This window comes from Loxodonta africana, chromosome 3, assembly GCF_030014295.1.
Source record: "Loxodonta africana isolate mLoxAfr1 chromosome 3, mLoxAfr1.hap2, whole genome shotgun sequence".
Lineage (NCBI taxonomy): Eukaryota > Metazoa > Chordata > Mammalia > Proboscidea > Elephantidae > Loxodonta > Loxodonta africana.
In genome coordinates this window covers 195,400,069-195,424,917 of record NC_087344.1, presented here as the reverse complement: position 1 = coordinate 195,424,917, position 24,849 = coordinate 195,400,069, and the positions used below count along the sequence as shown (strand labels likewise).

The 24,849-nt window shown below is 48.9% G+C and overlaps 2 protein-coding genes across 3 annotated transcripts in view; one reads left to right on the top strand and one right to left on the bottom strand.

The window, feature by feature from the left end:
* Window positions 1-6,612: 6,612 nt before the first annotated feature.
* On the bottom strand, window positions 6,613-22,691 carry NCSTN (nicastrin). The gene is made up of 17 exons (XM_064282800.1): window positions 22,552-22,691; window positions 20,858-20,962; window positions 17,139-17,262; window positions 16,589-16,710; window positions 15,986-16,131; window positions 14,928-15,078; window positions 14,501-14,610; window positions 14,111-14,263; window positions 13,360-13,464; window positions 13,096-13,173; window positions 12,086-12,258; window positions 9,825-9,927; window positions 9,616-9,711; window positions 9,205-9,292; window positions 8,786-8,940; window positions 8,346-8,558; window positions 6,613-7,129 (listed from the first exon to the last, which is right to left on the bottom strand). Exons 1-17 carry the CDS (start codon window positions 22,634-22,636, stop codon window positions 7,007-7,009), a joined length of 2,130 nt encoding a protein of 709 aa, XP_064138870.1. The 5' UTR covers window positions 22,637-22,691; the 3' UTR covers window positions 6,613-7,006.
* A 65-nt stretch (window positions 22,692-22,756) lies between these two features.
* COPA (COPI coat complex subunit alpha) overlaps window positions 22,757-24,849 on the top strand; it is a 63,833-nt gene continuing 61,740 nt past the window's right edge. The window contains exon 1 of one of the 2 annotated variants that reach the window (XM_023554162.2): window positions 22,757-22,902. In XM_023554162.2, coding sequence (XP_023409930.1) covers window positions 22,863-22,902 — 40 coding nt within the window. In that variant the 5' untranslated portion in view covers window positions 22,757-22,862. The remainder of the gene's footprint in view (window positions 22,903-24,849) is intronic. The other variant, XM_003415185.4, reaches the window with a different exon arrangement.

Genomic DNA, 24,849 nt, shown 5'->3' with positions numbered 1-24,849 from the left:
TGTGTGTGTGTGTGTGTCATGCACGGTGGTAGGAAGAGAGCAGCGTGCTGGGACCAAGGGAAGCACAGAGAGGCAGTGGGCTGGATTTCAGTGTCTGAAGTTCTCTCCCCAACTCAGCTATTGAACGTCTTCATGGACCCTTCGTCAGGTATCCAAAATGAGCTGTGGTTGGAGAGGACGCTAAAGGTAGTGTGGTGCAATGAAAAAAGCTTTCGGCCATGTGACCTTGGACAGGTAACCTCTTGAGTCTCAACATCCTTTTCTGTAAAATGGGGTTAATGATAGCTTCTTCTTAGGTTGCCGTGGAGCTTGAGCTAATGCATGTCAAGGGCCTGTACCTCAGTAGGAGTACACCCCACTTTCAGGTTGTTGGAGCAATTTGCCATTTCTCTGTTGCCGATCGATCTTCTCTGGGCTTTCTACAGAGTGAGGCGTTCCCTAAGGGGAGTCCCATAATTCCTCCCCCAGCTCTGCCACCCCTCCCCACCCCCAGGTTTGGGAGGCACCAACTCCCACCTGGGCAGGCCCAGACAGGTGCCCAGGCCCCAGCAGATGGGCTGAGCTGGAGGAGAAAGGAGGTTTGAAGAGGGGGGTTGGGGGAGCAGGGGATCAGGTGGCATCTCAGTTCTTGCATCATCATTGCCATGGTGCTGATTAAAAACCAATCTCTACCTAATGAGCCCCCAGCAACAAGCCTACCTCCCCCCATCCTCCTGCCCTCCACCCCATCCAAGAAATTGGGAGACAGAGAGACTCAGGAGAGAGTGCCACGGGGGAGATGAGAGATACAGAAAGAATGGGAGACAGAGAGGGAGACAGGGGAAGCAGGGGAAAATGAAGAGGGGGACATGAGGGGAGATACTGAGACCTAGGGGGAGGAAAAAAAAGGAAAACAGTCATTGGGAAGACAGAGCGAAATGGGGAGACACAGTTACAGAGGGAGACATGGGGAGACAGAGAGATAGGAAAGAGAGAATGGGGGCAGAATGGCCATGTTGCCAAGGCTTTGTGGAAGACCCAAAGATGCAAGGTACAGGGGAAATAGAGACCTTGGGACAGACTTGTTAGGGTGACAAAGACCTGGGTGAAAATATAGGCATGGAGAAAACACAGATATCTGTGGATATACAGATACTCATACTGGGAGACAGAGTCCTGAGGGAGGCCCAAAGACAGGGTGGCGACACATATACATGGGGGAGGCAGAGAGCAGACAGTTATGAAGACACAGAAAAAAACAAACACTGGAGACAAAGAGAGAAGGTAGAGAGACATGATAAACAGAACTATGGAGATGAGGGACTGTTACTTAAATGGGGAGGCCGGACATTGACAAAGAAAAGACATTGAGAAAAACAGAGACCCTAGAAGCAGAAAAGAGCCAGGAGGAGAACGTGAGGAAGAAACTAAACCCAACCCCAGCCTCCCTCCTGTTTTAAGCTGTTTGGCCAGACACTTCGTCCTTGAAGCACCCAGGCCACACTGTCCCCAGGGAAAGCTGAGGTTCGCTGGTGAAGGAGGGTGAGTCTGGGGACCACCTCCTCCTTTGCACCTGTCACCCGTGGATCCTGGGCTCTGGGACCCCAGCCTCAGTCTTCACCCAGGGATTCAGTGTTTCATTCTCATATGACAAAGAGCATACTTAAAGCCATGAATTGGTGGAAAGGCTTTGAACTCGGGGCCAGTACACATGGGTCGAAGTCCTGGTAACCTTGGACAAGCCACTTAACCTTGACCACATCTGTTCTGTCATATGTGAAATGGATACAATGTTGTCTTCCTCATAGGGCTGCTTCTACACTGAATGCATGGGAAAATGGTAGGTAAACTGTAAAGGGCTCCCTCCAGTCCCTACATGTGTGCACACGGAAGTGTCATGCACACGTGTGGATGAGGCATCATGATTGAGAAGCCTGGGAGGGCACTGAGGTCAGCTCAGGTTCTCGGTAACCCCAGGCCCCGAGGGGAGGCCAACCCCTGCTGTGGTGTGGGAGTCTTTGTAAGGAGGACAGGAGGAGCAAGCAGGGCCTGGGGATGAAGTATGATTAGGGCTACATGGTTTGTTGTTAGTTAGCATTTTATAGACATTCATTTTTCAGGCTGTTTGTTTACGAATCTCTTTTTACCCTCACACAGCGTGAGAGGTGGGTTGTTGGTGGAGGGAGGTTGGTATGGGAAGATACCCAGGCCTGGGCCTAGTCCTTGAGGGTGGGGGGAGGGCCTGGAGGAGCCGGTAAGCAGTGGGTTTGGCAGGAGAGGGGGTGACATATGTGGGGAGCCCTGGGGACCCAACCAGGCAAGCGGCTGGCAGGGAGAGCAGACGGCGTTAACCCTCAATATGCCATGCCGCCTGACCCTGCCCAGGAGTAGCCCTTGGCTGGGGGTGTTATTTTATAAGATACTGATGGGGTCTGAGTCAGAGGAGCAGGGCAGCCAGAGGAGCCTGGGGCCAGAGCGGTTGTGTTTCTGGGAAATAGCAGCAGGTCTCGGATCTTCCCTTTTTGGGTTTCTCTCCTTGTCTGTTTCCACGTGGTCTTTGTCAGTCTGTCTTTCTCTGCTTCTGCCGGTCTCTGTCTCTACCTCTCTGTGCCTCTAGAAGGTGACAGCGGGTCTCCACTCTGGCTCACTGCACAATCTGTCGCCCTGGCTGGAAGCCCCCCCCTTTTCAGTGCCCAGCCTCTGAGCCCTCTCTCAGGCCTGGCCCCCTAGGCCTTATTGCTTTTGTCTCCTAAGGCAGCCCCCCTTTCTTCTTTCCTCTCCACTCACCTCTTCTTAGCCCAGAGCCCATCTTCAATCTCATTATGGCCTCTGACCACCGTACACCGCGCCCCCCCCCCGCCACAGCCTCTTCTCCTCCCTCCCCCATCCATCTGTCTTCCCCTCAGCTCTCCTCTTTGTGTCCATCCATCTGTCACCACCAGCTCTGGGCCCACTCCCCTCCTGGCCACGCCTGCCTGGTCTTTCTCCCCTCAGGCTCAGTTCCCTCCCCACACTCAACCTCCTCTTCCTCTTTCAGCCCCACTAGGATTTCCTACTGCCTTAGTTTCTCTTCACTAGTCTTTCTGATATCCTCTCCCATCTTTTTCTTTCTTCTCCTCAGTTTCTCCAACTCCTCCACAGTTCAAAGTACGGGAAGAGATGGAGGACTCTAGGGTCCTAGCCCCCAGCCCCTGAGCAAACAACCAGAGGCTGGTAACACTTACTCACAATTGCATCATCTCAAACTAATGACTTCTCCTTAAGCCTCCTGAGATGACCCTTCCACTCCTGCTCTAAGCTTTCCCTGGTTGGGGACAGGGGTGTAGCTGCCCTTCCCCACCACAGGAGCATGGGAGCTCCTGTACCTCCTGAGTCTGGGGTTCAGGAAAGAATACAAGGCTAATCTGAGGCCTCATCTGTCCCTGACCTTCCAGGGTCGCTGCCTCTCTCAAGCTCAACTTCAGTAGCTCCTGCCAAACTTTCTTTGAGGATGGGATGCTAAGGGACAGGGTTTCTTTTCCATCACACATGTCACAATATCTCCAAATCCCCACAGTCACTGAGATGGAGAACAATAGTGCCCCTCAGGCCTCCCTCTCTAGAACTGACCCCAGTGCTACCTTAGAGAGCTCATGAGTCGATCAACCTTTCAAAATTGATGCCCACCTGAGAAGTTTAAAGAGGAAAGGGAGACACTGGGGAGGCAGATATCTACAGCTCCAGCCTTCTCTTCACAGAACCAGACTGGCCGTCAGGAGGGAACTCAGACAGTCCCTTGTCTAACTCTATATTTTACAGATGAGAACCCTGAGGCCCACAGAGGTGGAATGCCCTTTCCAAGGTCAGAGAGAACATTAGTGGCAGACCACAAAATTTGGTCCTGATAGCTTCCCACAACGTGAAGCTCCTCCTTACTGTTCATGTTCAAAGTAAACCCTCTACTAAATTCAGATAGAACCAGTTTTTAGCACTGGTTTTGCATGGAGAATATGCTGCCTCGCCTAGTTATTTATTGTGTGTCATGTTCCACCCTGCCATCAAGACTCTGGATCCTGTCTCTAAGGAAGAGGCCCATAGCTCATACCCTTTTATGATGCCAGGATATAGTGCCTTGCCTATAGCCATACTCAATAAATGTTTATGACTGTTGTGGCTGCCAGCGCAGATAAAGAAAAGTTCTCGTTCCAGCTCTGTCTCTAATTTGCTGAGTGATGCTGGGCAAGCCATGCCACTCTTCTGGGCTACCATCTCCCCCATCTATGAAATGAGTTAGGCCATACATGTAATTTCTAAGATATTACATGTTCCCTCAAAGAAACAAAGCCCTACTGAATAAGGTGGGATCTCAGTACAGAACACCAGACTCTGAGTGAAAACACCCCTCTCTGGATGTGCCTTTTCAGGCAGTGACCCAGCCATGACCCTTTGGTAACCACCTTTACCAAAATAGCTGGGGGAGAGACACTAGCTAGTGGGAAAGCCCTCGGTGTTGGTCTTAAGACATAAGGTGTCACAAGTAGAAACAGGTGGGGTCCTGGGGCAGGGGTGGTCAGTTATTCAACCATATGTACAGATTGGGAGGGAGAGAAAGTGCAGTGTGAACATGCAAAGGGCAGGGCTATTGGGAGGGAAGGAAGCCCTAGGGGTAAGGGAGTGGATGTGAAAAAACAGATTCAGAAGGCACAGAGGTGAACAAGGCCTAGACCAAGTGGGGAGAGGGAGGCTAAGGAGTTGAGAAGTCTGTGGCCCTTAAGATGCTGCCACCCATGTGGTCTTTGGTGCACAGGAGGTACCTGGTGAGGAGTCAAAACCGTGGTCTCAGAAAGGGAGGGTGGTGGTAGAAGGGTGTTTGGGAGCCCCAGGGGGTCACGTAGGCATCTCTGCTCCTCAGGGGGCTGGCCTCTCCAAGAACATGGAAAGAGGAGCCAGTTTTTTTTTTTGGGGGGGGGGTTGGGAGGAGGAATAGAAGCATCACAAGCTCGTGTTCAGGATTCTTCCCTAGGCAGAGAAGATTGGGGTATTGAAGGACTGACATCTTGTCCCTTTTCTCACCCAACCCTCACTGATCAGCATCCCTGTTCAGCCCCCTCACTGATACTCAGCCACTTCTCTGCTTCCTGAAGCAGCCAGCAGGATGAGGGAGCTTACTGCTGTCCCCTGGGAGACCTGTTGGCCGAGGGAGGAGTGGAGCCGGCCCAGATGATGGTGGCAGCTGTGCTCGACTCCCGCCAGCACAGCAGCTTCTCCAGCCCAAAGCTGGGAGGGCTGGGGTGAGGGAACCAGCAGGGTCTATATATCCATATCCCAGAACCCCAAACATGCCCCCTGGGGTGACTTGGGGAGAAACCTGGGGGAAAAATCCCCTCTGCTCAGCAGGATTCCCAGAGGTAAACAGCCCAGTCAGGGAACTGAGAAGAGTGCATGGGACCCTGCGAAAACGGCTGATGCATTTCCATCACTGCTAGTCTTCAGGCATGTGTCAGACAGCCTCTCGGCCAGCAGCGAGGGGAAAAGGCTGGGCTTAGGCTCCCACTCTGTGGATCCTCTTCCACCCCTCAGCTGACTGCCCGCAATCATTCAGCAGTTCTCCTCTGCTCCAGAATGTTGCCTCCACGAAGATCCCAGCAGTTAAGCTCTCTCCAATTTACCCTCTAACACAGCTGAGTTTCTCTTTCTAAAACAGTCCAGAACCACTCCAGTCTTGCTCTACAAAAAGCCCACCATCTACAGAAAGCCCAAACTCCTTGGCATGCTGTCAAGGGCCTTCATGATGTGGCTCGGCTTCATCTCCTGCTGATCCTTAGGGCCCAGGCACACTCCAAAAGCCACCATTTCCAAACGTAACCTGTGCCTTTCCTCAGCTCTGTGCTTCCACATCTGGTGAGCTCTCCGGATCTCTGCCCAGATGCTTCTCCCTCTGTGCAGTGTTTCTACACGCCACCTCCATTCCCATGAATCCCTCCACGTGCTCGGGGCACACTCTGGATACACTGCAATGACACCTAGCTGTGAATATGTCTCTCTCCTTTGAGCCTGTGAGCCATTGGAGGGTAGGAGTGGTATTCTCTCCATCTCTGTGCCCTAGTGTTTCAGTGAATAAATGTCTGTTGAATAGAAAGTAGGAAGAAACTTTGTTAACATTGTTCTTATCAGAGGGAACCAGGACTCTGCAAACAACCCTTCCTTCAGGACCTCAGCTGTTTGTGACAGAGACTTCCTCTAGGGCCCCCTGGAGACTCAGAAGGTAGCACATGAGGTAACAATCTCATGACTTCCAGGGTCACTGAACAAAGGGCCTGGGAATAATGACAGGTAATGGTACAAGTTGTATGGGATAATCTGTTTTAATGAAACTGGCTATTTATATATTTACAAAAAAAAAAACCCAACAACAACAAAAAATAGATATTACAGCTTGATAAAAAGTACAACTGACCACTGTGGGCTCGGGGTGGGATACCCACCCAGCAGCACGCCCACCCTAATGTACCACCTGAGGGCCTGAAGGGCGACAGGGAGGAGACGTCAGGCACAGCCCAGAAATGGCCCCGGTCCTCCTCAGAGGTGCCTTGTAGTTTGATCCTGGCATTCAACCCTCCGTGTCCTTCTTCCCAGACAAGAAGGTGGTTGGTGCGGGTAGTGGGGTGGGTGAGGAGTTGAGGACGGTATGGGGCAGAATGGAAAGAGCAGAAAAGGGATCCTGAAGAAGGGAAGTTAAGGTAGGCACCTAGGGAGTAAAACAGGAACAAGAAACCTCTATTTGTAGTCCCAGGATCCAGCAGGGGCAAGAAAGAAGACAGTGAGGAAGGGGAGATGGGGAACCGGAGGAGACGGTGAAGGGAAGCTGGAGGGGTGGGGGCTTGTTTCTCTCTTACTGTCTCTTCTGGACAGTTCCATTTCTTTATGTTACCCTCAGTCTGAGCCAGGCCCAGAGAAGTTCCAGTGACAGACTAGTGGCTTGTGTCCCAGTGGGACAAAGAGTAGAGGAAATGAGCTGCAGAGCTGGCAGGAACAGCTAGGGTCCTCCTCAGTAAGACACGGCTCCTGGCTCCCGCGGAGTAATGAAGAGGACATCAGCTTTGGCGTTGATGCAGTAGGTGGCGACGAGAGAGAAGACAAGGATGCCGAAGCCCACCATCAGGGTGATAAACTGCAGGGTGGGTGGGGAACAGGGAAGGAGAAAGGTGTTCTCAGCACTCAGTGCAGTCTGGGATAATTGTTTGGGGCTCGGAGCCAGGCCATCAGGATTCTGGTTCTGGCTCCAAGCACCAACTACTTCACCATCATGGCAATATCCCCAATCTGAGACTTAATCTCCTCATTTGAAGAGTAAATTATCTTGCTTCTGTCTTGTACTACTTGGATTTTAAGCATCTTGAAGGTGGGACCCATGGCTTTGATTCTCTCATAACACTGACATTACCAACTTATTTGTGACAGCTGCTCATTAAATGTTAGACTGATTTGCCCCAACTTTTGTGGGTTGAATTGTGTCCCCCTAAAAAGTATACTGAGGAGGAAATACCTGTGAGTGTGACATTACTTGGAAAACAGGATCCTTGCAGATATAATCAAGTTAAGATTTCTACTGGATTAGTGTGGGTCCTAATCCAATGACTGGTGTCTATAAAAACAAACAAAAAAAAAAACCCCCAAACAAACCTGCTGCTGTTGAGTCAATTCTGACTCATAGTGACCCTCTAGGGCCGAGTAGAACTGCCCCATAGGGTTTCCAAGGAGCAGCTGGTGGATTCCAACCGCCGGCCTTTTGGTTAGTAGCCGAAGGCTTAACCACTGTGCCAAATTTGGACGCAGTCAAACAGGAAGAATGCCATGTGATGATGGAGGCAGAGATTGGAGTTACGCTGTCACAAGCCAAGGAACAGCAAGGATTGCTGACAACTATGGGAAGCTGGAAGAGACAAGGAGGGATCCTCCCCTACAGCTTTCAGAGAGAGCATGGCCCTTCGGACACCTTGATTTTGGACTTCTACTCTCCAGAAGAATAAGAGAAGAAATTTCTGTTACTGAAGCCACCATGTTGGTGGTAATTTGTTATAGCAGCCACAAGAAACTAATGCACCAACTGTGACAGACAGGAAATGCAAGATGCGAGTTACAACTGTGGAGGGGCTACCTGGGATCCACAGGATAAGGAGTATCTCCTTGGGTCTCATGGGAGCATATGTCCAGCATGAACACATAACTCAAACTATCAGTGACAAAAAGTTTCCTGATGAGACATGCTGGCTGACCAGAGACAGATCTGCAGGTTTTTGCTGCTTAGGAGACGGAAGGGGGTATGAGACAAGAGGCAACTCAAACAGGTTAAACAGATCTCTGCTGCTTTCTTACCCACAGCTTACCTCAAGTTCCTTGCTGGCTATCAGAAATATCCGGGCACGGATATCTTTCCAGCGGCTCTCAGTCCATGTGGAGTATTCAGTAGAGCTCCATTGCCTCAGTTCAAAGGCAGGTGACAAGGCCCTGGCCAGTCGCGCCGTGGAACGGACACACCGGGGGAGGCGGTCTGTCTCGTTGGCATTCAAAGGGCCTTGAACCCATGAATAGTCATATAGCTGCATGGGAAGACGGGACACAGCGCACTGCTAAGGTGACCCTCTTTGCACTCACTCCCTTCACCCTGCAGACCCAGGGTACTGCCTCTTCAACACTCGAGTTCAAAGGACGCATCCCTCCACCTCTCCATTCCAATCCCCTGAGTCCAGTGCGGCCTAGGAAAACCTCCAATTCTCCCAAGGGGAAGGGGACCCTCAGGGCACCTCCAACATCCACTACCACTCACATCTTTGTTTTCATTTGGAACTTTACTTGGATCCTGGCATTGTTCTCGGGTAAGGTTGATCACCATGCCAGTCAAATTTGCCAAGGCGTACTGTACTACGTAAGTGGTGTTGGTGGGGCTGGAGACAGCGATGTAATGTTGAAGAGGCCCATCACCTGATTGGAGACCATGAGAGAAGGGAGGATTTGGTGCACTGAAAGTGGAGCGGAGGGGGTGCAGAAATAGGAAGAGCCCAAGGTTAGCAGGAGCCAGAAAAGAGGAGGTTCAGAGGAAAGGATCCAACAGATACCAAGAAAGGAAAATAGGGGAAGAAGAATACAGAAGGAAAAAGAATAAGAGTAAAGATTAAACCAAAATGACAACTTTTTCTCTCTCCCTTTCCTTGGCTTCAGGGTCCCATTCGCATACCAAATGCTTACCCAGGTAGGCCCTCAGGTCCTGCCTGATGATAGACTGGAACCAGGAGTTGTTGGCTCTAACCAGGAACCCATAGAGCAGGTGGGTAACCTAGGAGTGGAATAGGGAAAAGAGAGAGCCCTGTGACGTGGAGCCCAGGAGAAGGGTTATCAGTGGAGACCCAGACACGGGGCAGGAGACACTCCAGGGTGGGAGACAGCGGTGGCTCACAAGCATCTAGGTGAGGCCTACACAGGAGCTCTCACTGGCAGGCAGGGGTATGCTGGATTCCAGGGTTTGCTCCCAGGCAAGGGACCTAAAGGATGCTATCTGACCAGAGACAGATCTGCAGAGACAGATCTGCAGAGACAGATCTGCAGGCAGCCTGCTGTATAAACAAAGCCAGGAAGAAGCTAGCACCCATCCGCTCTTACCGTTTGGGGATCAGCCTGAATCCTGTCAGTGAAGGTGGTTCCTCCTGCAAGCTGGTATAGTGCACGTCCCAGCACCGTGGCCACATCTGCCAGGGCCTATGGGAGAAGAGGAGGCAGCAGATGGCTCCCTCTGCCATCCTCAAACACTAACATGCTAACCATCTTCTCTGGGTTCCCCATGCTCCCACCCCAGCCCAGGTCATCGCTACCTTGGCGGTGTCTGTCACAAAGTTCAGCTCCTCTTCAGGGCTCAGCTGTTCAGGGTAGCTCACATTAATGTTCTCGGCAGTGTCATAAATGCTCTGGTAATAGCTGCCAGGAAAGGCCATGTGAGCCCTTCTTGGCTACACTCAGCCAAGGCCCTGCCCCTCTCCACCCACAAGAGTCCCTTATGCAGAACTGGGTACCTTATTTTTCATCATCCAGGGAAAAAGGGAGACAGAAAATTAGGATCCCCTGCCGAAGGTGTGGAGCCCTGGTGGCGCAGTGGTTAAGAGTCACGGCTGCTAACCAAAAGGTCAGCAGTTCGAATTCACTAGCTGCTCCTTGGAATCCCTATGGGGCAGTTCTACTCTGTCCTGAAGGGTCATTATGAGTCAGAATCGACCACATGGCAATGGATCATGAGTTGAACGTGTGAAGAATGGGGAGATGGGAGTGAGGGTGGGAATGGTGAGTTAAATACAAAGAATTTCCTGACAGACAAGGAAGAAAAGGTGAATGAGATCCGGATGCAGAAATCTTTGCTTCCTAGGAGATCTTTAATCGCAAGAGACACTTCTATATGGTTTGGACAGGGGATATACGAGAATGGTTAAGACAGGGGATATACGAGAATGGTTAAGACAACCTCCAGAGAACCCTGCCAAAATTAAAGAGTCTCACGTCATTAGAGCACCACATAATTCTATGATTGTTCCCATAAGCACCTACACTGAGAGTGACTGGGAGTAGAAGGAAAGGTTAGCAAGCATTAGGACCAGGTAGGCTCACATATATTTAATAACATACTGAGTCAAATCACCATGAAGCTCCTTGGGGAGCCCCAAGGAGACAGATCTTAGAAGAGGAGTGTTACGGATTGAATTGTATCCCCCGCCAAAATGTATGTCAACTTGGCTAGCCCATGATTCCCAGTATTGTGTGGTTGTCCATCATTTTGTGATCTGACGCGCTTATCCTCTGTGATATAAATCCTAACCTCTACGTTACTGAGAGAGGACTAGAGGCAGTTATGTTAATGAGGCAGAACTCAACCTACAGGATTAGCTTGTATCTTGGGTCATTCTCTTTTGAGATATAAAAGAGAGAACTGAGCAGAGAGGAGAGGGACCTCCTACCACCAAGAAAGAGTTGGGAGCAGAGCGTGTCCTTTGGACCCGGGGTCACTGTGCTGAGAAGCTCCTAGACCAGGGGAAGATTGATGACAAGGACCTTCCCCCAGAGCTAAAAGAGAGAGAAAGCCTTTCCTTAGAGCTGGTGCCCTGAATTTAGACTTCTAGCCTCTTAAACTGTGAGAGAATAAATTCTCTGTGTTAAAACCATCTACTTGTGGTATTTCTGTTATAGCAGCACTAGACGACTAAGACAACAGATTAAGAGAAGAGAGCTCCCAGCTTCACCATATAAATGCCCGCCCCACAAAGAATCAAGTCAGCCAAAAGGTGTACTCAAATGAATCATCACTCACCCCAAAGTAGCAGAGAGGGAAGATCTGGAGAGAAGAGCTGACTCTATCGACCAAAATCGTTGCCTCCCTAAACAAATGCCGTGATACTTGGCTGGGCTCAGAGAACTAGAGCTTAAACATCTGCACCCAGAAACTCATCTGGCCAAGTGGAAAGGAGGCTGGGAGCTTAGCGATCCACCTGAGATAAGAAGTCTCTTGTTACTCCAGGCTTCAGGATAGGGACAGTTTAAGGATGTCCAAGGCTAGGAAAGAAGGGATTAACAAGGCCTCGCTTCTTATCTTGGAGCCACCTCAGTGGTGGGGACACTTTTACTTTCACACTGGACCAGCATGGCAACAGGAATGCGTTACATTCCCCAGAGTATCGTCCGTGGGCCCTTTGGGTGGGCCCCAGTAACTTGCTCCTTCTGTCCTCCAGCTGAAGCACCCCATCAGCCTTTCAAGGGCTCTTGTTGGAGATGATGCCCTCTGCCGGCAGCCCTGGGGAACTCAGGCCCTTCAAGAGCTTGGGAGGAGTGGAACCCTAACAGAGGATGGCTGTGCTAGGAAAGGGCTAAAAGTGAGGACTGTCTTCAAGTCGAATGTGGGGACCAGGTCAGATGTAAGCAGGCTACCAGCAAAGAGCACAAACTATGCTCAGGGTCTAGAGTGGGAGATGTAGGGAGAGCAGAGAGTGGTAATCCTTTCTGACACAAAAGACATTTCTTTCTCTGTCAATCCCAGACTACAGACTAGCCTCTCTTCAAGGACGAAGAGCGTGGAGGGCCCAGTGACTCTTACTTATTATGAAAGGCAGCAGAGTGGTCAGCAAGAACCACACCAGAGATGTTCCGAGCTCGAAGAAATCGCTGCAGAGAAGACGGTGGGAGGGGCTGGGACTGGCTCAGCCTCCTGAGGACAACAGCAGGAACTTCGGCTCCACTGCTCTCCAGTGTGGTCAGGAGGCCCTCCACCTGGGGAGACGAGGGAGGAACTCATGGGAAGCTGGGGAGCAGGACCCGAGGGGGTTCTTTCAGGCCTGAGATGCTCTACACTTCAAGCCCCCTGCTTGGGGAGCTGCCCAAAGTCTGCTGGGAAGCAAAGATAATGCCTCATGGATCTAAATTCCTGCAGCTTTTTGGGATCATGGTTCTCGAAATTTCCTGTAGCCCTTTACCATCCTTTTTACAGTAGAAAATTAGGGCACAAAGAAGGAACAGACCTGGGTTTTCTTCATATTTTTAGGTCAGTCCACTTTCTCAGTACTCTGCCTAAGGCTCAGTGGACACTCATTTATTACTTGTACAGAATTGGAGGGACAAACAATAATACAGAACAGCGTGTTGGGGGCCTAAAAGGTAACCCTTCTGTAAGTGCTACAGGAGTCCACAGCAGGGATGACATGAAGGCTGAAGAGAACCTTGTGGAAAAAGTAGGCTGACTAGGACCTTGAAGGGAGCAAGGGTCTTGAACAAGTAGTGAAGACAATTTGAGTAGGGAGTCTGGTACCACCAGGAATCGGGCAGGGCAGCCTTGACAACTAGATATGTGGGTAGCAAGGAAAGAGGGGAACCAGTCACTCACTGAACTAGTCCTTAATGAGCAGCAACAGTTTGCTGGGCAGTAAATGATCTAATCATCCCAGCAAACCAGTGCTGTGTAACTGAGCTGATGAGTCTTCCCAGGGAGAAATAACAGCTGTAGTATGCATCCTCCAGCCAATATCCAACCTAAGGTCTGGTCTCATAGGTCCTGGGGGCAGCGGGTGACACGGCTGATGGACAGGAAGTGAGGAGGGATGCTCAGGTTACCTGGTTCCGTACAGACTCATTTTTTTGAGACATGGGGTCTGTGTGCATCCAGAGCTCTAGTGAAGTCCTTAAGGCCACCTGGGGGAGGATGAGGAAGCAACACCTACCATCAGTATCCTGCTCTGGCCCAGACCTGGGAGAGAGAGCAGGACCAGAGGAGGAGTCAAGGGAAGAGGTGGTGCTACCTGCAGTGAGGACAGCAGAATGATGGGGGAAGATGCTTTAAGGAGGAAAGTAGAGGGGTGGGGGGCACATGCTGCACACCTGTCCCAGTTCCACGAACGAGTCGATGTTCTCTAACTTCACAGGAAACTTGCCCTTTTCCATATCGTAGACCATTCGTGAGCTGCCAATGTAGTCAAAGGTTTCCTGAAGCGTGGGGACGGGTAGGAAAGAGAATGGCAATTCCAAGAGTCAGGGCAGCCTCAAGGAAGGCCAGATCAGCAACACTGCAGACAAGAAGCCTACTGTCTCGTGTTATCTTTACAGTCATGTGACTTTGCCCTCCTTCCCACCCCACCTCCAGCTGTGACCATCCCTCACATGTACGTATCACAGGACTTCCCGAGCCCAGATCTGGGGGAAGTAGCCTCAGCAAAGGCCCGAGGTAAACGTCAGCTGTTGTGTGCCTGCTTCCTGACTCCCCTGCCTCCACTGGTTCAACCTCAGCTGCTGTTCCCTTGCTCTAGGGCCAGGCTGTGTTGCCAGTAGGAAGAGGCAGGGGCCTCAGAGAACAAATGTGGCAGGACACCTCAAATTGATCCTATCAGAGAGGATGTGGGGGATGAATAGTATACCAATTCCAGGTCAGGGTACGAAGGCTTCCTAAAACTGGGGATCTGAGGCGAGACACACGTAGACACATCCAGAAGCGTTCTGCTGACAGACAGTTTAGGCCAAGTACTGTGACCCCACGCCTCCCAACCCGCAGACTTGGTAGCTTAGAAGCACCCGCCACTCCCACCTTCACTGTCTCCCTCCTTCCCTGCCCCCCAGGCCACCCTAGAGCACTCACCCCTTGGAAAAAGACAAACATGACATTCCGGGGCAGGAGGGTCACATCAGGTGCCTTTTGCAAAGCTTCAGCTGCAGCCAGCTGGGTGACGAAGGAGGCAACGGCACTTTCAGCCCCTGGGGCCACATTCCAGAAAAAGGACCGGCTGTCCAGCTGGGTACAGCAGTGGAAGAGGCAGGGGAGGCACACTTTAAAATGGGAAATTAGAACCAGGCCCCCAAGCCCTATCTCCTGTTCCAGTCAAGAAAATACACAGGTCCTGGGGCAATGGCTAGAACCTGGGAGCCTGAAGCCCAGGTCGCTCTCCATCCGAGGCTCCCCAATGTGATAACCCTGAAATTTGATATGCCCAAGAGGCCTGCCCACCTTGATTCAACGGCCAACACTCACCCGGGTGGCAGCCACCACAACCCTGTCATCAGGCTCTAATGTCCCAGATGTATTTATAGGCTTAAGCATGCTCCACACGTTGTAGTCAGACAGGGGGTCACAGACAATTTCTGGGTAGGACAGAAACAGAGAGAGATCAGCAGGAGAGAGGGAGAGGGTGGCTACAAAGAAGGCACGGACGACTTCTCTGACGAGTGCCCCGTGGGCTCTGCCAGTCATTTTCACTCCCTCCAAGGGCTCCAGGTTGGTTTCTCTGCCACCATTCCCTTCAGGGACAAGTCACTTCACCTGTTTGGTGCTGGTTCCATTTCTCCCACCCAGGATTCACTGCCTATGCCCACTCCTTCCCTACCCTGGTCTCTCCAACATTCCCTGGCCTGGGACCCCCTAGCTCCAGCACACCTAGCAGGCCTTGGGCCTGTCCTACCTGGGTTGATGCTGACGGTGCTCTGGATGGAGCTGCGTCGCATGCAGGTGACAGTGCTGAGGACGGCGTGCATGTGAGAGAAGAGCTGCATGGCGCACAGCGGGAAGGCGGGTGCGGAGCCCTTCTGACTCAGGTTGTGATCTCGATAGCACTGGAACAGGAAGTGTGTCACTGCCATACCGCCCAGAACGAGGACAGCCTGGTTCCATCCTGAGGCCACTCTTGTACCTGTCCTTGAGCTATGGTTGTCCTGGCACAACCACAGGATCCAGAGGGTCAAAGAGGTGCCAAGGGACACAGACTCCATGGCTTAGTTGGGGCAAATGTAATTACCCCACCTCAATGGCCCCAATTTGGATCTTTGGCCACTGTAACTCATGAAATTAGATGTAAAGTACACCAAACTGGAGATCAAAAAGCCAGGTTCAAGAGAGCCTGGACATCAACTCACCATGTAACTTTGGACACATCTCTTAACTGCTCTATGTGTCAAAAAGAAGAAGCTGGACTAGAAGTACTGAATATTAGAACTAAAAAGAACTTCAGAAAATACCAAAATAAATCCCTCAATTCCTATTCCAGTGTTCTTTTTACCATACTAGTGGAAACCATGGTAGCATAGTAGTTAAGTGCTACAGCTGCTAACCAAAAGGTCAGTGGTTTTAATCTACCAGGCGCTCCTTGGAAACTCTATGGGGCAGTTCTACTCTGTCCTGTAGGGTTGCTATGAGTCAGAACCAACTCGGCAGCAAAGGGTTCAGTTTGGTTTTGGTCTAGCTCTTAACCAGGGCTGTATACCTTGTTTCGTATTAAATATTCGTTATATTTTTTTCTAGTCTAAGAGCGTTTAATGCTGTGATATTAGGCAGCAGTAGGAACCAAGAGACAGGATGTGAGACAAATACACTTCTTGGCTCTTTCTTGGAAGAACTGTCTTCCATAGGGTGCACAGACAAAATGAGCCTCCCTCCAAACAGGAGAGCCTAAAAAAAACATTCTTGATCCCCTTCTCCACCCTATCTCTAACCGGAATTGCTAGGAGCTGGCAGAAGCATTACCTGCTTGATGACATTGGTTTCATTTTCGTCTTCAAGAAGAAAGATGGGGAAGCTAAAGTCTTCATATGCCAAGCCATCACCCAGAGGGTTCCACAGCACATCTTTACAGTGAGCAAACTCTGCCCCATAGGAGTTGGAGTAAACACCTGAAGGGGAGAATGGGGGAAGGTTTTTGGGGCATAGGCTTAAGGATGAGGTGAGGGAGGAAGGTTAGGATATCACAGGGTTGGGACAGAGTTCAAAAGGAGGGGACGGCTCAAAGGAGTGGGCACCAATCTACCAGTACCACAGTATAAGACAGACACACTGGCATCAGGGAGCCCTAGGCTAGCAGATTAGGGATCTGAGCATGTGTCAAGAAGAAAGGATAGAGAGGAAGTGGAAGAAGGGAAGCAGGAGAGGAGAGGGATGAGTGACAAAGTAACACTATCTTCTGTTTGGGAGTCAATTGCTCACACCACATACATACACTCACTCAAACTCACCTAAAGAACACATACCACATCAAAGATATTACCAAAGCCATAAGTATCTAGCCAACTCCACCTAAGCAACAAGATACTTTGGGTAACAGCAGGCTCCCTGGTCCTTTGGGGCTCTTACCAAATCCATCATTGGGGCACTGCACACTAGGAGAGAAGCCAGCGGGGGGTGTGGGCTTGGCCAATGACACTGCAAGACCCGCAATTCGCCCGGTTCTCCCTTTCAGCTTCTCCATTATAGTCCTGCAACAAGGAGGGAGGCCACAAAGGTACCACAAAGCCCAATATCCTCTAATTCCACCCCCAATCCCGCTGATGGAAACAAATGTGGAGTTAGGGAAATCAAAGCTGTTGACCCGTTTTGCTCTCTAACTTCTGAGTCAGGACTATGAACCAGCTTGGGCTTAGGGACTGATATCTAACTGTTTGAGAATGATCCTGGGTACCATGCCCCTTCCTCCCTGGGGTCCTCACTCAGTAGAGCTCTACTTACGGGATCACTGAGATAACTCCTTTAGAACGTACATACGTCCCCTGAGAACCACCACCACCCCCTGCTCTGATCAGAGCAGGGCAGCTAATGGACGTTTTCACCCACAGGTGTGGGGAATGTTCCCTGAATCTTGCCCTCTCTGGATGCGTTTTTTCCGGTAGGTACACCTAGTTCTTACCTGTTAAAGAGCTTGCCCTCCAGCAGAACCATGTAAGGTGGGTTGGGGCCATCGGTCAACACCCACTGCAGGTCCTCTTCTTTCTCTACTACATGGATAACCCCTGTGTCCCCACTAATGGAAGCTGCCAGGACAGAATGGGTCAGATTACATCTCCCACAGTTGACAATCCTGACTGCCTCACTGACTGGCCAGGCATTTATTTGCCAAAGATGTCACAGCACATTTGTGTTAACAGAGCTACCTCTGAACTCGAACTGAACAGTTGAATCGCCCTGGCTCCAACTGAAGGCTGAAGGTTACCAGGAGGAAATGGAAGACAAAAGAGCCCAAGAGGACTACTCATCAGCGTAGCCTTGTCCACTAAATGTCAGAAAGGAACGGTGATCTCCATTTGCTTGCCCTCTTCCCTCAACCTCATTTAGCCAGAGCCACATGATTCTAAACAGTTGATGCCAAAGTTTCCAAACCTGTATTTTCTCTAGGAAATGGCAGGCTCTAGATCTCTTGGAGTTCTATCTGTGAACCTTCCTTTGTGAAAACACATGAGTAGATTGGCTTTGCCTCAGCAGCCTTCCTGGATCTCCATTCCTTTTGCCCTATTTGGGAATGACTTTACTTGTTTTTGGTCAGTTTTAGGTGAGGTTAATCAAGAAGGTCGTGGTCTCCAGAGCAGAGCTCCCCAGTTCTGAGACTTGAATGGATAAAAAATATGCTGATATTGATTCCCCTCAGTCCTTGGGAAGGCTGGGGGCCTGGGGTTTCCAAAGTGCATAGGCTGGTCACCTCCAGCCAAGAAAAGACTCATCTGTTTATGCCAGGGTGCCCTACAAATATCGCCCATTTATCTACCAGGGTGCCATCCAAATATTTTCTATGTGTCTTGTGGTGTACAAAGACAAGAATGCACCGCTTTAGAGGATGGATGATCTCAAGTGCAGGAAGCCTTGAGTTCTGCGTAGTGACATGCCTCAGGTCCCTTGTGATCCACGCAGAGACATAACTAGGTGGATTATTCAAAAATTATTTTAGAGCAGTTCTCAACCCTGGCTGTGGATGAGAATCACTTTGGAGTTTTAAAAAAACACAGATGCCCGGGCCTTACCTCGGGTCTACTACACACAAATCTCCAAAGGTTGGGCCCAGGTAAACACAATTTAAAACATACCACATATGGTTCTTCATTAAATATAGCCGGCCATGAGAACTATGGTTCTAGACCAAGGCACTGAAATACTTTCAACGGGAATGAGACAAAACCCGTAAGCACTTGTGGACTGCCAGATGAGCAAAAATTTTCTCCCATTGGATTTGGTAAAATCTAGATACAGAGGCAGGGTCGCCAACATTCAACTATATCTTACATATAGTAAATACTTCATAAATTCACGTCGGTGGTGATAATGATGAAACACGGAAGAATATCAGAGTCTGGAATAACTTTAGTAAGGACCTAGATACCAATGGCAGTTCTAAGTACCCCAAAAGCAGGGCTTTGAACAGTTCGTTCTGGTTTGAACCACTGCTGAGAATTTGCATTTCGGCCCCAGATATACTGAATAAGAATCTGCAGTTTAACAAGATCCCCAGGTGATTGTCACGTATAACAAATTTTGAGAACCACTGGTCCCTAACCAGAAGCGTTAACATTGCCTGGGAACTTGTTAGAAATGCAAATTCTCAGCAGGGGTTCGAGCTGTTCGGTTTAAAGCCCAGTCCAAAAGACAACAGTCCTTGTCACAGCATTTGAAACGTGGGACAAGGAAAAGATAGTCTAGCAAATAAAAAATATATAACTTCAGCTCCAGAAAGAACTAGAACAAGCTATGACGCTGCGCTGAAAAAAAACCTGTATTCTATTCTGGGTTCCAATCAGTGACTACATAATCTTAACTAACTTGCTTACTTTCTCTGGGGAGAAGCTTTTCAACTCTCTAGTCATCTCATACTGTGAGGAGAGATTTAAAAAAAAAAGAATCTACATAGAGAACTTTGAACATCTTAAAGAAAAGAGCCTAAAAGAATGGCTATTATAACCAAAAAAATCAAACTATTTTTCTTTAGCTTTATCATGCTTAAAACTCTAATTAAAGAAGGTGTAGCCTATTCAGAATGGACAGATATGATGAGGTAAGACTTACAAATAAGTAGGCTGAAACAGGAAATAAGGCTTTAATGAGGGAATGGCCAGAGTCCAGCCCTTCCCTTTCATTCCTCTGTACTGGAACTTGGCTTTCTCTCTAAAGGCTATTGCTTTCTTCCCACAGAGTTGCTCCAAGAACACGCTAGGAAATGCATGTTTGCATTTTAGGCTTCCACCAACTAGAAAGTTGTATTTTCGAAAACAAATACATATAAGCAAACACTTCTGTGCATTACTGTTCCCAGAGGGGATTTCTTAGAGCCCAGCTCCAGGAGGATGGACTCCTGGCCTCTGATACTTACAGTGAGGTTCTAGCAAGACCAGCAGTCTGATCTCAGTCTATACTGGACCTGGCTCTTTTCCACCCGCAAATGCAGTTAAGGAACTGAGTCCAACAGAAGTTCTGTTTGGGGTGGTTTGGAACCAGTCAATTCAGTCCCAGTACTTTCTGTACAGGGACATGGGACAAATAGCGTATAGTGTATACACAGACACTTCCCAGGGTTTGTATAAACACCTATAAAAGGTACTCTGATTTTCAGCTTTGTGCAGGACTAGTCTAGCCATTTTTATAGGTGTAAATTCAATTTTTTTGATGATGAAGAAGCAAGATAGGGCCCTGAGTTTCCTGCCTATCTGTGAAACTACACTCACTGGCCGTGAAAGAACAAAACCTAAAGATAGTAGGTTAAGCAGCAGAGGAACTGGGGTTTGGCCTTCACATCACACCTTTTTTTCCCTCTGTGATGTCTATAATTTTTAGAACCATGTTGCCACGGTTTTGGAACACAGTCACAAAGCATAAAGACAAGTCTGAACGTTTTACTAATTCTTCCTGACAACTATTTGGCATTCTTAATGCCTTCTTCTCAGTTCACTGTTTTTAAGAAGCCCATTTTGGTTCCAAAAAGATCATTCAGAGGGCAGAGGATGACTAGGCTCCACAGGATATGAGACTTCTACTTAGAAGGCAGTATAGTAGGATGATTAAGTCTTGGCTTAGAACTCAGACCCAAAAACAAACTCACCGCTGTTGAGTTGATTCCAACTACAGGACAGAGTAGAACTGCCCATAGGGTTTCCAAGGCTGTAAATTTTTACAGAAGCAGGCTGCCACATCTTGCTCCTGCGCAGCGGCTGGTGAGTTTGAACTGCTGACCTTTCAGTTAGCAGTCAAGTGTTTTAACCACTGCATCACCAGGACTCCTTGACCTTGGACCACTACAGTGTAAATCCTGGCTTCATCACTTATTATTAGTATGACCTTAGGAAAGTTACTCAACTTCTCTAAGCCTTGCTTTCATGATCTTTATTTAAAATAATAAGACCTACCTCATGGAGTTGTTATGAGGGTCAAATAAGACATTCATGTAAAAAGCTGGCTATGTAGCACTTACTACGTGTTAGCTCTCATTAATTACCTTGCCTGGTTTGCAAGATGGTTCTCTATCACTTCCTGCCCACACAGTTTAATTTGAGTGCCGAGTCTCCCAAGCAGGATATGGATCTTAATTTATATCTAGGGCACAGACTAAAATATCACTGGCCACAAACACAAATCCCAACCCCAACTCACACTGGCAGCCAATCTGATGAGTGGCATTGAGCAGACGGACACAGGGAGCTGTTTTATTTAAGGGGATGTAGATCTTCCTCTCCACTGAATTTCCCCTGCACAAACCTGAGAAAACAGAAAGTGTTAGAAGAAATTGTGAGACGTTGATATTAGCCTCCGCTATGTCATGAGTTTACTGCATTAAGTCACTCAATATCACATTTTCTAAAATGGGAAGAATATCCATTCCTCTCACTTTTTGGGCACATTATTAAAGCAGATACATGCTCTACAAAGCACTCAACTAGTGCTTCAGAGGGTTATTACAATTTCCACACAGAGAAGCTGATTCTGAAGCTAAAAGAGAGAAAACTTGATTTGTCAAAGAAAAGGCACATTTGGCCTCAGCTGTGTCAGCTTCTGGCTGCGTGGTTGATCATATGTCTACTTTTCCGTCCTGTAATAATTAGTTAATAATGGGGTACAGATTACAAAAACAAAAACTTTCTGAGATACTTTTCCAAGAGCCTGAATAGACCTTGTTGTTGGTGTTCGGCGCTTTCGAGTTGGCTGACTCATGGTGACCTTATGTGCAGTGGAACAAAAGAACAAAACCATGCCTGGTCCTGAGCCATCTCCGTGATCTTTGACATGTTTGAGCACACTGTTGAGGCTGTTGTGTCGATCCATCTCATTGAGGGTTCCCCTTGCTCTCACTGACTCTCTACCAAACATGTTGCCCTTTACTGGCAATTGGTCTTTCCTGATGACATGTCGAAAACAAGATGAAGTCTTGCTATCTACGAATCTAAGGAGCATTTTGGCTGCATTTCTTCCAAGGCTGATTTGTTCGTTCCTCTGGCAGGCCATGGTATATTCAACAGGAACAGAGTTGGGAGACACTTTATGCCACACACACACCTGTCAGAGTTAATCAACTCTTCATCAACTACACCAAAAGCGCCAGTTGGTGGTTTGTGTGTGCCCAGAGTGTGGGGCAGCTAGAATTTCTCGTTTGGGATCTTTAAACACAATACGAATTTGGAGGAAGGCACAGTCATGGTTACATACAGGCATATTTGCATTTTAAGGCTCCAACAAGTAGAAAATCATGTATCAAAAAATAAATGCAAGTAAGCAAACACTTTTGCACACCACAAATTCATAAAGTTCCTTGGATCATTACTTCAGGGTCTAAACAGTTAAGAATACCCATATCAGAAGTCTCACTTTACAGATGAAAGAAACTGCGGCAAGGCAGAAGGCCAGGGGTTTACAGTGAAACCAACAGAGGAAGAAACGAGGAATCTACCTTCCTAAGCCCTGAACCCACAAAACGAGCCTGGTTTCATCTTAAAAAGTCAAAACGTTCTGGGAAGGAAGCTGAACACTGACACCTGTCTCTTTTGATTGTGGATAGGGTGGCTGGGGCCGTGCGAAAAAATCAGCATTCGGACAAACTGGGAGATAGCCGGGCAGGAAGTCCAGGAAGAGGCCTGGAAGTGGGAAGAGAGCGGCACAATGTGCCGAAGGGAGAAGGGCCTTCAGGTCCAGGAAAAGGGGGGAACTTCTGTCGCGGGAACGAAAGAGAAAAAGGATTTAGAGGGCGGGGGGACAGAGGGGCAGTGGACCAGAAAGGGAGACGGCGGCGCTAGCTGCTGGGCCGATCCGGAGGGTTCTTACAGAGCGAAGCTCACGGGCATGGGAGGCCTCACCTGCCAATAGGACGCAGAAAGACAGAAGGTGAAGAAGACCCTGACTTCCCCGTACAACCTCACAGCCGCCCGCAGCCGTAGCCATCTTGCCTCTCAGCTGAGCGGAAGCCTCGGTTCCCCTTCAGTCTGGTAGCGGCCTCTCTAGGCCACCACTGGCGTCATCTCTGTGGCCCAGAGCTCCAGAGACCGGAAGTTCGTGTCTTGAGGCGCTTCCGGTGGCTACTGCGGAGGGACGCTGACGTGGAGGCAACCAAAGGGCAGCAGGGAGTGGCGGGCCTCGGAGTAGGACCTCGGAACCGGAGGTCGGGAGGATGCTAACCAAATTCGAGACCAAGAGCGCGCGGGTCAAAGGTATTGGAGAAGAAAAGGGGGAGCACGGAGGCTGGATGTCACGGGCGGCGCTGTCACGGGGGAAGAAAGGGAGTAGACATGCTGGCTGAGTTTGGCCCATCGACGGACCCTGAGGAGGACGGGAGGGAGGGAAGTTAGGCCTGGAGGGCCGTTCTCCAGTCTCCTCTTTGGTGTGTCCTCGGGCCCTGATTTACCTGCAGAGTGGTTCCCAGCCCCGCAATCCCTTAGGTCAGTTCCCTGTTCTTTCCCCTCTCTCATGCTCCTGGGGGCTGTGGCCGCGACTTTCTTCTGCCGGTAAGGTCTTGTAACCTCTTGTCTTTTTGCTGATCGTGTTGTGGGGAGTGGTCTTGGGGATTGAGTCTCCATCTGTCACAGGCACCCGAGTCAGTAGCTTTGTTGGAGACGAGCACTGGCTACCTCATTTAAGGAAGCCTTGGCTGCGTCATATCACCACCCAGTGCTTCCACTAGGGTCTGTTTCTTACCGGAAAACAGGACTTTGAGGTCTGTAGCTCTCAGTAAAATCTGAGCTTTGCGGGGTTGTCAGGTAAAATACCGGACGTTCAGTTAAATTTGAATTGAGATTAACAACGAATAATTTTTTAGTATCGTTCTTTGTTTATCTGGACTTCAAATTTGACTGGGCATTTCCTGTATTTTTATTTGCTAAATATGGCAACCCTAGAGCTTGAGTGTGTAGAAGAGGGGGGTGGAGTTGGGGGCAAATGGCTGAAATCGCAGCAGTAGTCTCTTAGAGTGTTTAAATGGCAAAGGCAAGGAAGTCAGGTCTGCTGAGAACTGGAAAAGAAATTAAAGCAGCAGTATTTGATAAGATGCAGCATAGCAAAGTGGTTTGGAACTTGGTATTTGGAATGAGATGAACTTGCTTCAGTATCCTGAAACAGTCACTAACAAGCTGTATGTGACCTTGGGCGACATACTTAACATCTCTAAATTTGTTTCCTCATCTGTAAAATGTGAATAGTTACTATTCTCTTATAGAGAGAGAATGCACCCCAGAGGTGCAGTGGTTAAAGCGCTCAGCTGCTAACTGAAAAGTCAGTGGTTCAAACTCACCAGCCACTCGTTCTGTGGGAGAAAGATGTGGCATGTAAAGATTTACAGCCTTGGAAACCCTATAGGGCAGTTCTGCTCTGTCCTGTAGGGTCACTGTGAGTTGGAATCGAATCCCGGGGAACGGGTTGATGGCATGAGTCAAAATTGGCTCCCTGGCACCAGATAACGAGGTATATCATAAAGGTAAAAAGTGAGCAACCCAATGGAAAAATAGAATGAAAAATTTAGAATTAGGAATGTAATTGTTTAATAAACAAATGAAAATATGCCACACCTCACTAATGAAAGAAATGCAAAAAAACAAAAACATTTTTTTGTCTTAGGTTAACAAAACAGCAAATAACGGATAACATCTTATGTTGTCCAAAGTCCGGTGAAACAGGTACCTTTATAAACTTGGTGAGAGTCTATACTGATCCAGCCTTTTTGCATTTAAACAGTGTTTCTTGCATGTGGTTGCCGTGAGTTGGTTCAGATTCAGTGCAGCTAACAACAACCATCATCAGAATTTTGAATGCACGTACCCTATTCTTGAGCAATCGATTCCATTTCCAGGTCTTTAGCCTAAAACAGTGATAGTGCAGATAGGCTACGTTATATGTGAAAGTGTCTTTGTTGTTATTAGTTGTCATGTAGTCCATTCAGACTCATGGCGAGTATCTTCATTACAAAAACCAAACCTGTTGCAGTGGGGTTGATCCCAACTTAGAGTGACTCTCTAGGACAGAGTAGAACTGCCCCATAGGGTTTCCAAGGCTGTAATCTTTACGGAAGGAGACTACCACATCTTTCTCCTACAGAGTGGCCGGTGGGTTTGAAGTGCTGACCTTTTGCTTAACAGCCGAGCACTTAACCACTGAGGCCACAGGCT